The sequence below is a fragment of the Mesocricetus auratus genome, unplaced genomic scaffold, assembly GCF_017639785.1.
Source record: "Mesocricetus auratus isolate SY011 unplaced genomic scaffold, BCM_Maur_2.0 Super-Scaffold_100018, whole genome shotgun sequence".
NCBI lineage: Eukaryota > Metazoa > Chordata > Mammalia > Rodentia > Cricetidae > Mesocricetus > Mesocricetus auratus.
In genome coordinates this window covers 3,943,474-3,955,493 of record NW_024429199.1, presented here as the reverse complement: position 1 = coordinate 3,955,493, position 12,020 = coordinate 3,943,474, and the positions used below count along the sequence as shown (strand labels likewise).

The following is a 12,020-nucleotide window of genomic DNA, read 5'->3' as shown; positions in this document are numbered from 1 at the left end:
TAAGAAAAGCAAAGTTTTGTGTTTTTCATCACATAGCAAATGTTTCATCAGAGTATCATTCCAATATGATTTTTCTCAAACTGTAATATTCTTAGAAACAGCAAGCTATATAACATCTCAAAACTTCCAGTTTCTAATCATTATTATCTAATCACAAGATCAAGGGTGTGTGTGTGTGTGTATATATATGTGTGTGTGTGTGTGTGTGTTTGACTCCAATACTTCATAGTTTTTTAATGAAAGCATAACAATAATGCTGAAACATACTGGTAGGTATTTCATCTTTTTTGCATCTTTTTGTTTTAAGATACTTGAGCGTTCTCTAAAGCTGCTGTTTGAAACGAGAGATATAAGCCTAATTAAACAGTATGTTCAGCGACAATGTATGAAACTTGTGGAAGGAAAGGCCAGCATACAAGATTTTATCTTTGCCAAGGAGTACAGAGGAAGTTTTTCTTACAGACCTGGAGCTTGTGTTCCAGCTCTTGAACTTACAAGGTAATGACGCACACAACAGCCCATCCTCAGTACACAGCCAGGACGTTCCAGAGGCCATCTGCGATACTGAGAGAAAAGACAATAGCCACAATTCAGTGGCTTTCTTTACTTTCCCACACTTAAAATGTTCTGGGTGCTTTGTAAGGTCTTGTCCTCTGGACTTTTCTTAGGAAACAAAATGCAATTAGATTGTGATGTTTCTGATTACGTTTGTTTCTTCCCTAGACTCACTAGGCAGGCCTCAATTATGAACTGCCAGAGCAAGGGTTTAGATTGCATTCTGTGGCCAGATATTTAGTCAGAGTTCTCTCTTCTCACTATTAGATAACAACACTTACTAGGGACTCATATCATCCAGATAATGGTACTATGGAGAGTAAGTTTCAAACTGCGATAGCACTGTCTACTCAATAGCAGCTGAGCCAAGTGTACATAATTCTTAAAGAAGCAATAATCTAATTTGAAGTAACCCCGTAGATTGCCATGGTTTCCGGCTTAATTATGAATTAATTTGCTGGGAAGGTTCCTTCTATGGCATTCTGACTATGTAATTCATTTGGATTTGAACAGGAAAATGCTTACTTATGACCGGCGCTCTGAGCCTCGAGTTGGAGAGCGAGTGCCATATGTCATTATTTATGGGACCCCTGGACTGCCTCTTATCCAGCTGATAAGACGCCCATCAGAAGTCCTGCAAGATCCGACTCTGAGACTGAATGCCACCTACTATATCACCAAGCAAATTCTTCCACCCCTAGCAAGAATCTTCTCTCTTATTGGTATTGATGTCTTCAGCTGGTATCATGAATTACCAAGGGTAAATTTACTAAATACTACATGTGCTATAAATATTTCAAATTTCAGTATTTTGTGTATGTGTTACAAGAAGTCATCCTCCATTACCCAAACTTACAAAGATGCCATGCTCTTCAAAGAGAAACTAATTGTCTATAAACACCTTCTTTGTGTGTATCAAGTTTTCCAAACTATACAGACATTAAAATGAATCCCTAAGAGTTTCAGTGGTAAATGGTCACAAAATAAGTGAGTATATCAGTTAGTGAAAAATAAATGAATTATAAAAATACTTCAAAATTACTTGAAAAAAATTAAGATTTATTTTTATTTTATGAGTATTTTTTGCTTCTGTGGTGAATGTATATGCCTCATGAATGTGGCTGGTACCAGTGGAGGTCAGAAGAGGGCATCAGATATACTGAAACTGGAGTTACAGATATTTGTAGGCTACCCTGTTTGTGCTGGGAACTGAATCTGAGTCCTCTGAAAGTGCAGCAAGTTCTCTTAACCACCAAAATATCTCTTCAGCCCCTTCAAAGTAGATGTTTAAGAAATGCATAGGCGTGGAAATGAGGATATGTTTTAGTAAGTATTTGCTGCCCCTAGCATAATTTTCTGACTTCAGATCCTAGCACCCATAAAAAAAGGTAGACATGATTGCACATGCTATAACCCTATGGAGACTAGAGGATTCCAGTAGCTGGATAGCCAGTCTAGCCAGTCAGGACACTCTGAGTTTAGAAAGAAACCCTGTGTTTAAAAAAAAAAAAAAAAAAAAAAAAAAAAAGGAAAGTAATAGAAGGAAATAGTTGGAATTGACCTGTGAGCGCCATATGCTATACACAGGTATATATACACACACATGAAATGCATGGGATATAAGCTGAGTGGTGGTCCACACCTGTAATTCCTGAACTCTGGAAACTGAAGGTCAGCCTCAGCTATATAGCAAGATCCTGTCTCAAAGAAAAAGAATAGCTGGGGATACCATATCTAAATATAATCCTGGAGAAAACAGATGAAAGAACTAATGTTAAAATACCATTTCACAGCCGAGTGGTGGTGACACACACCTTTAAATCCCAGCACTCAGGAGGCAGAGATAGGCGGATCTTACACAGCTTTACTTGAACTCTTCTTGCTTAGTTTACTTTACTCACTAGGTGCCTAGGAAGGTAAATTATGACTCTAAGCATCTGGGGCATGTTTCTCTAAAAGAATATTCATTTTTATCTGTTTGTGAGAACATATTTCAAATGTGCTCAGTCCCATGGTATTCAGCCAAACTGGTAAGAAAAATGTGTTACTTAAGTTACATCTTTAAAAGGAAAAGCAACGATGGAAACAGATGCAGAGACCCACAGTCAAACATCAGGCAGAACTTGGGGAATCCTGCATTGAGAGGGGGAGAAAGAATTGTTGGAGCCAGAGGCATCAAAGACACCACAAGAAAACCCACAGAATCCACTAATCTGGACTTGTAGGGGCTCACAGAGACTGAACCAACAACCAGGGAGCCTGCATGGGACTGACCTAGACACTCTGCATAGATGTTACAGTTGTGTAGCTTGGTCCTCATGTGGGACTCCTAACAGTTGGAACAGGAGGTGTCTTCAACTCTTTTACTGGCTTTTGGGCCCTGCTCCTCATACTGGGTCACCTTGCCCAGCCTTAGTACATGGGGAGGTGCTTAGTCTTACTACAATTTGATATGCCATATCTTGTTGATAGTCATGGGAGACATGCCCTTTCCTAAACATAAATAGAGGAGGGATGGGTTAGGGGATAGGAACAGAGGGGGATGAGGGAGGAACTAGAAGGAGAGGAGGGAGGGGAAACTGCAGCCAGGATGTAAAATAAATAAATTTTAGAAATAGAAGGAAGGAGACGTATAAGCTAGGAAACTCAGATTTTTTTTAATTGCAAGGTGAATAAGAATTCTAACTCAATGACATTTCTGAGATACTTTACTGCTTAATATTTACACAAAGTGATTTTTAGATGACATCATAAGTTTCTAAGAACAGAATATATTATTTCAATGTAAAAAGTACCAGATCTCTGAAACGAGTATTAATGTCAACTGAAGAATTCCTGGGCGACATGCATCCAGTTACATTTGAAAGCTTTGGCTTTGCTTTCATTGGAACTCTACACTCTACTGACTAACAAAACAAGGTATCTGATGATAGTGTAAGCTTGGGGGCTGGACAGATAATTAAGTGGTTAAGAGCATTTGTTGCTCTTATTGAGGACCCAGGTTCAATTCCCAGCACTCACATGGTGGCTCACAACCATCTGTTGGCCCAGTTCAGGATATCCAACAGGCATGTATGTGTTGCATATACATGCAGGCAGACAAAACATTTATAGATGTAACATAAATAAAATATTTTTAAAATGCAAGGTCCAAGTAAGTAAAGACATTGGTCACTTCTATACCTCAGTATCTAAAACAGTAGTTATTCAGTATTTGTTGAATGAAAGAAAGAAAAAACTAAATTGGGGACTAGCTGCTTTGCTGTGAAGACCACTCAGAGTTACTTCTGAATTGCTATTGTTATAGATCCAGAAAGCTACCAGCTCCTCCCGAAGTGAACTTGAAGGGCGGAAAGGCACTATCTCCCAGTATTTCACGACTTTACACTGTCCTGTGTGCGATGACCTGACTCAACATGGTATCTGTAGCAAATGTCGAAGCCAGCCTCAACATGTAGCAGTCATCCTCAACCAAGAAATCCGAGAATTGGAGCGCAAACAGGAGCAACTTGTAAAGGTACAGCCTCACTCAGTAGATCTCAACTCCCTTACACTGATTTTTCCAGGGAGATAGCATCAACTCTTCATTGTAGAATGATATGTGAAACCAGTATGAAAAATGAAGTAAGCATTCTAAACAGATAAACTTGTGAAAATTTAAGAAATACTACAGTTGGGGCTGGAGAGATGGCTCTGTAGTTAAAAGTATCTGTTGCTCTTACAATTGGACTCCAGTTCAGTTCTTAGCACCCACATGACAGCTGACAACTGCTTATAACTCCCACTCCAGCTGATCCAATGTTCACTGGCCACCACAGGGACCTGCATGAATGTTATGCACATAAGCTAACTTAGGCATGCACATGCTCATGCGCGCGTGCGCGCGCACACACACACACACATACACACACAAATAATTTTTAATTAATTTAAGTATTAAGAATGGCTTTTATAATTTAGTTATTTTATAATTTAGTTTTTGGTTATATAGGCTCATGTATTTATTGAAAACTAGATTACAGTGGCCATCTGTATAATTTCTTGTATTGATCCATCACTTGCCATTTTCATCAAATGATCATCTTAGAGCTAGATGAGTAGACTTGTGAAGTCTGCAGTTCTGAGCATCCAGATTGAAAATAGTTAATGAATCAAGTCTCTGATAGAGACTGCTCTCGCCACTCTTGCTGATGGGTTAAGTAATTTGCATGTTGCATATTATAATTCTAATAAGTAAGTGACTGAGCTGAACTATTAACATGAAATATAATACAATTTCTCACATGTGATAATTGTAGTAAAAATAAATAAGCAAACCTTTCTTGTTATGTTGGAAAATGAAATCTAAACAAAAGTGTCTCTCTGTACCCATTTCTTGTCCTTTTACTTATCACATTGAACCCTCCACATCAACCGTACCTTTTGGGTCCATGAGTATACCTTAATCTTACCTGTGGTCTGGTCTTTGAATCCCTGTTCCCTCTTGCCAAGAATATTCTCCTTCTCCCTCTCAGGTCATCGGAGAGGAATCAAGTTTAAATAACTGGACAGGTGAAGCCTTCCCTATAATAGACTTCTCCCATTCCCTCTGCTTCCTGTAGCTGTAAGGGTAGAAGCTGCCTGATTCTAGCTCACACTGGTGGTGCTGTGCTGTAAATATTTGCTGGGTGAATGAACAACCTCCTGCTTATTAGTCCATGGCTAGAAGAGCAATGTACTTACTGTTGGAGTTCTTAACATCTAGTGGCACTTGAGTGGTTTGTCAATACAGCTACTGAAGTCACTGAGTACTCCTGGCTTTTATTTATTTTACCAGCTTCTTTCGTGTGGCAGCAACCACTAAATCTCAGAAAAATTCTCTTATTGGATTCTGGTGTCTCATGTTGGTAAGGGCAGGAACTTCAGATCAAGCTGTGAATTAATCTCTTCTAGGATCTCTTTGTCTTCTGCTGTCAGTGACAAACACCACTCTAGATGATGCCGTCAATTCAGAAAGTACTCACTGACAGAGATATAACTTTAAAGAAATGACAGCATTTGTAAATAAAGATGGAGGATGGATTGGCATCTTTAAGAAGCCAAGCAAGGTGGATGTGACTATAATCAAGACAGTTAAAGTATGTGTGAAAAGTTTCATAAATAATAATTTACAAATGAGAAATGGGAAAGTATTAATAGTTTTTGATAGGTCTCTCAGGCCAAGACGAGGCAAGGAATTAGAAATGAATTACAAATACAGCTGTGTCCCAACACCCAGGAGGCAGAGTCCAGTCTAATCTACAGAGCTAGTTCCAGGACAGCCAGAACTACACAGAAAAACCCTGTCATGAAAGAAAAAAAAAATATACAGTTGTGGAAGATTGAAACATCATAAACTTATTCTTACGGTTGTGTTGATGCAGTTTTCTTGTCCCGCCAGGTCCTGCTGCCCTTCTCAGCCCTAAATAAACACACAGATGCTATATTATGAGACTGTTGGCTGATGGCTAGAGCTTCGTTTTGGCTAGCTCTGACTTACCTATCTATGTATTTCTACACGGCCTTATCTTACTGAGCACACCTGGGGCGTCCTACCCTTCTGGTCCCTCATGGTGTCCTCTCAGGCAGCTTCTCTCTGCCTACCTTTCCCAGAATTCTCTTCATCTTCTAGTCCTGCCCATCTTCCTGCCTCTGTTGGCCACAGTGTTTTATTTATCAACCAATAAGAAAAATATATTTACAGAAGGACATCCCCCATCATGGTTGTGTATCAAACTGTAAAACACAAGATTAGATACTACACATCTTCGGTGTTTATACAATATTTCAAATGTTTGACTGTGTTGGAGCTAGAGAGATGGCTCATCCCTTCCCGCTCTTTCAGTGTGTCTGTGGACACCTGAGCATGGCATGCACTCACACACTCAGCATATACTCATAAATAATAAAAAGTAATAAATCCACTTAAAATTTTCTCAAAACCAGAGAAAACTGCTCAGATAGAATTGTAGAAGCAGAGTAACATGCTCTAAGTAAGGAAAGATAAACACTGGGGGATGCAGACACTCATTCACACCAGTGTCCAGGAAAAGGGAAATTGGGCAGGAAAGCTACAGTTACCCATGGCAGCTGCAGCTTTGGGTTGCCAGTATTGATCTTCGTCAAAGCATGATGCTCATTGTCCATCCTTATAACATGGTAGGCTTTGTCTTCTGTGTAAACTCAAAGCTTTGCTTCCTTATTTTTTCCCCCTAAGTTTTCTAAGTCTTTTTTTTTTTGTTAAATTGGTTTTGTTTGTTTTTTGTTTTGGTTTTTGGTTTTTTTGGGGGAGGGGTTGTTTTGTTTTGTTTAGTTTTTTGAGACAGGGTTTATCTGTGTAGCTTTGGAGCCTGCCCTGGAACTAACTCTTGTAGACCAGCTGATCTCAAACTCCCAGAGATTCGCCTGCCTCTGCCTCCTGAGTGCTGGGACTAAAGGCGTGCACCACCACCACCCAGTGCTTCCTTTTATTTTTGAGATTATAATTTAAGCTATTTTCTCTTCCTGTTTCTCCTTCCCAATCCCTCTGCTTGCTTTATTTCCAGTTCATGGCCTCTTTTTTCATTAATTGTTGCTACATGCTTACTACATACATACACACACACACACACACACACACACACACACACACACACACACACACACACACACATTCTTAAACACGACCTGCTCAGTCTGTATAGGTTCACCTCCAGGGTTCATGATCTCACAATGATATTTTTTTTAAATGTCTGCTTCTTAAGCTAAAATGTAGGTATCCTGCTTGTGTTGCTTGAATTTTTAAATTTAAGTGTGACTCAAGCTACAACACTCAGGGTTTAAATCGCCAGTAAAAGCCTTGAAAGTAAACATTTGAGCTAAATTTAGCAAGTTGAGTATTCCAGCCTACATTATTTACCAGACAGGCACAGAGAGCTCTTAAATATTCATCAGTTTGTCCTGGCACCTAAGTGTAGCTCTGGCACATACAGCTGCAACACGGAAATGCTATATTGGGGATAGATTGAGTCCCTTGGCAAAAGGCCTACTGGAACAGTGTGCTCCATCTTTGCAGAGTGTGTGCTTCTAAGCAGTTTGCTTGTGGAGTAACTGATGTTGGATACTGCGACCAGTGTGACTTGGGAAATGTGCCCTTCAGTTGACATGAAGGGTTTTACAAATCAGAATTTCAGTGCCTTGTGAGCCATCTTTAAACCAGAACCGCTCCTACAAATGAACTAGAGCTGCAATTACAGTGAGCTCGCTCATCTCTTAAAGCAAAATCTCGTGCTGTTGCTGCTTGCTATCCTGTCTGTTCGATCACTCTCTTCAGAAATGTGGTTGAAGGCTGGCTTCAGAACTCCTTGGCTCAGCTCATCTTCCTACTTGAACCTCCAGAGTAGCTAGGACTGCGTGCTTGCAATGTAGACTCCCTTTTCTAACCATATAGATGGTCTGTTATTTTCTTGACTTGGAAGAGTTCTCACTTGTATTGGCTTAAACTAGTTTTTCATGTTTAGTAATCATTTTAACTACATTTGTGACTATCATTGCACTCCGATGATGGTGTAAGGCATCATAATGCTTCCCCTTTGCTAGAAATAACGTCCTGTGATTGATTATTCTTAAGCTCTGTCTTATGGTTTCTGTTGCTGTGTAAAGACACCATGACCAAGGCAACTCTTTTGAAAGGAAAGTATTTACTTATGTGGCAGTTTGGTTTCAGAGATTTAGTTCATTATCATCATGGCAGGGAGCATAGAGACTGAGAATATGGTGGCAGGCAGGCAGACATGTTACTGGAGAATTCTACATCTTGATCCTAAGGCAACAGGAGTGGGTATAGCTTAACCTTAAAGCCCACTTCCACAAAGCCCATCTCCACAGTGACACTTCCTCTAACAAAGCCACACCCACTCTAAAAAAGTCACACATCTTAATAGTGCCACTCCCTTTGGGGGCCATTTTCTTTCAACCTACTACATTCCACTCTTTGACCCCCAAAGACTTGTAGCCATATCATAATGCAAAAATTCATTCAGTCCAACTTCAGAACTTCCCATAGTCAAAATCTCTTCTGAGATTCATGCAGTCTCTTAACTGCAATCCCGCATAAAATCAAAATAAAACATCACAACATGTCAGGCATTTGCGGTGCACACCTTTAATCCCAGCACTCAGGAGGCAGAGACAGGTGGATCTCTGTGAGTTCGAGGCCAGCTTGGTCTACAAAGTGAGTTCCAGGACAGCCTCCAAAACAATACAGAGAAGCCCTGTCTTGAAAAAAAAACCACAACATATAATGGCACAGGATGTACATTGCCATTCCAAAACATAGGGAAGGAAGCATAGCGAGAAAATACTGAACCAAAACAATAACAAAAACCAGCTGGGCTAACTCCATACTCTGCATCTCTATGTCTGATGTCAAATGCTCTTCAAATCTCCAACTCCTTTCAGCTTCTTTCTTTTAGTCTTGATTTACTCCTTGTTAGCAGCTTTCCTTGGCAGGTATCCCATGTCTCTGGCATCTTGAACATCTTGGTGTCTCCAAAGCAATCCAGGCCTCACCTTCGCAGCTTCATACAATGAATGACCTCTCTGAGCTTCCATTCAGGGACACCCCTGAAACATGGTCTGGTGTCAGAGCCTTTCCTCAGTTGCAGAGGCAAATTCCATAACCCCTTTCTTCTATCCTTAACTCTAATGCTGGAACCACTGCCAAGTGCTCCTGCTTGCTGGGGCTCGAACATGGCCCCTTTGTTAAATTACATCTTCACCAACTTTCTGGTTTCATTCCTTTGGATATATACTCAGTATTTTAAATAATTGCATCACCGGGCATGATGACACATACCTTTGATCCCAGCACTTAGGGAGGCAGAGGCAAGGAGATCTCTGAGTTCAAAGCCAGACTGGTCTATAACGTGAGTTCCAGGACAGCCAGGACTGTTACACAGAGAAACCCTGCATGCATGGATGGATGGATGGATGGATGGATGGATGGATGGATGGATGGATGGATGGATGGATGGATGGATGGATAGATAGATAGATGATAGATAAATAAGAAAAATAATTGTATCATGATAGTTTTAGATCTGAATTTTAAGGAATTCCCATGCTGTTTTCTGATTCATTATCTTTTTTAAAATAAATGTTCTGAGATTAGATAATTTGTATCTTGGCTTTAGTTTTGATAGAGAATACTATGCAGCCCAGGTTAGCCTGGAACTCAGAATTCTCCAGAGTGAAGGATTGCAAGGAACATGCTGCCACAGCAGATCTCCACTGTGGTGTTGATTGTTAGTGCCTGCTTGTTAATGGTGTTAACTGCTTCTATGGGTTTGCCATTGAGTTTATATTCCTTATATATTCGAGGTATATATGAATGGTCTCCTGATATTTTCTTCCATTCCACCATTTACTGTCTCCTTAGCTGTACAGAGCATCTATATAATCACATTTGTTGGCTACTGCTCTTGTTGCCCATGTTTTCAAAGTATAGTCCTCGGTTGTGACCTTGTCAGCAGTGTGTGCAAGTCTCAGTGGCTTGGGTCAACCTTGTAGGACTGAGTTCATCCACTGAGGCAGTGCTCTCCCAGGTGGTGGGTTCTGGTTCAGTAGCCCGGTTAAGCACTGGTAGGTAGCCTGCCTTGTGCCTTCCAATATAGCAGGATTGTATTGTAAATGAAAGTTGACCCAGGAAATGAAATGAACCTTGAGATCATTTTTTACTGTTTGTGAACTATCTTTTAGAAGTACCTCACTCATAAACAGTAGGCAAGGTTTCTGGGAGATTAAGCAGATGGAATTTTCTATACTGAATTAAGTTTGCTGGTTATCTAACGTAAGCAGAAGGGATCTAAAACTGTACATATATATACAGAAGTATTCCTACGGTTTTATCTGTTTTTCTTATACTTTCAGATATGCAGGAACTGTACAGGTTCCTTTGACCGACATATCCCATGTGTTTCACTCAACTGCCCAGTACTTTTCAAACTGTCACAAGTAAACAGAGAATTATCCAAGGCACCATATCTCCGGCAGTTACTGGACCAGTTTTAAGTTATCAGTATCACAGAACTCCAGGTGCTACTTGTTCAGTGTTTACCACTCAACTCCTCTGCATGGTGCTTTTTCAACTTCCATCAAGTCAAAGATGTTCACTGTCTGTCATCAAAGACTATGAAGACTTCTGCTGAATTAAAAAGTGTACATGTTGATCTCTGAATAGCTCACTTCTTACAATGTACAAATTCCTCATTCTGTCACCTTTTAATCTTGTTTTATAATAATACAGGTGTTGGATTTGCTCCAGTTTATGTACCATCTTGTAAATCCATTTGAACAGATCATGTTTACTTCCCTGTGGAAAGGAACACTGAAAACCTCTTAAAGAAAGTCATTTGTGTGTATTCCTTAAACTGTCTGTATCAAGATGTGTTACTTAGAGATATCCACTCACTTTATAATTTTGACTGCAAAATATTTTGTAAATACACTTTTTTACTTTTCAAACAACTGAGTAAAATAATGTGCAATGAATTTTATACAATGATTTTCACGTTGTTGGTATATCTCCTCTAGGTTTTGCTTGACTCAAAGGTAGATTTGTTACTTTGATCAAACTGTGCAAATAGTACCATGTGTAGCATTTTTTGAAATATTCTTTTCTAAAGACTGCTGTCTTGCTTTAGCTACTAACGGGGCATTGTGAGGAACTGTGCAAAGACATTTTTGTTACAAACCTGTGGGCCTGTTGCAATACTTTAAAAATAAAATAAAAAGTTTATTCCATTTTGCTTGTTTTGTATAGACATTTCTATTGCTTCTAAATATGCTTAAAATATTTTCTTTCCTTATGTACTGTACAGTTAATCTTATTTGCCATCCCTTGAACACAAATGTGTATTTAGGATATTTGTATAACTGTATAAAATGAAAAAGGAATTATGTGGTCAGTGCATTGTTTTTTAAACTGGAAATCATTTTGTTTTAAGAGTTAATAATGGAAACCAAATTAAAAATTGAATAAAATATGAAATATAATGCTGTGACTTTTACCTTGCCACAAGTAGAATTCTCTTCATCTGTTCTATAAGCAACCTGGATTCCCTCTAACCTTGGGCTTTCTTTAACTAATGAGGTAAACTTAGTAGACTCCTGCCTTTGAGCCATAGCAAAAGCTTTGAGACCCAAAAGGATGACTTGGGGTTAAAAGCATGAATGCTTTTTCCTCTGCCCAGGGTGCTGATTGCACAGAGATGTTTCCAGCACAATAAGGAAGTACTCTATTTAGCAAACAACCTGAGGCAATTGAAATTCGGGGCCTGTGACTATGATAATTAGTAGCCAATGCTTTACCAATGTTAGAGTAATAGCTTATCAGAACTACATTGATTAATGTATTAGAACTTTGAATTTTCGAAACAATAGCATAGCAAAATTGAAAGAAATCTGAA

At 39.3% G+C, this 12,020-nt stretch overlaps 1 protein-coding gene across 2 annotated transcripts in view; it reads left to right on the top strand.

The window, feature by feature from the left end:
* Positions 1-11,607, top strand: part of Rev3l (REV3 like, DNA directed polymerase zeta catalytic subunit) — a 143,165-nt gene extending 131,558 nt beyond the window's left edge. For both annotated transcript variants that reach the window (XM_040758199.1, XM_040758200.1), the window contains 4 exons: positions 308-498; positions 1,069-1,315; positions 3,863-4,072; positions 10,483-11,607. In XM_040758199.1, coding sequence (XP_040614133.1) covers positions 308-498; positions 1,069-1,315; positions 3,863-4,072; positions 10,483-10,623 — 789 coding nt within the window. In that variant the 3' untranslated portion in view covers positions 10,624-11,607. The remainder of the gene's footprint in view (positions 1-307; positions 499-1,068; positions 1,316-3,862; positions 4,073-10,482) is intronic.
* The last annotated feature ends 413 nt before the right edge of the window (positions 11,608-12,020 follow it).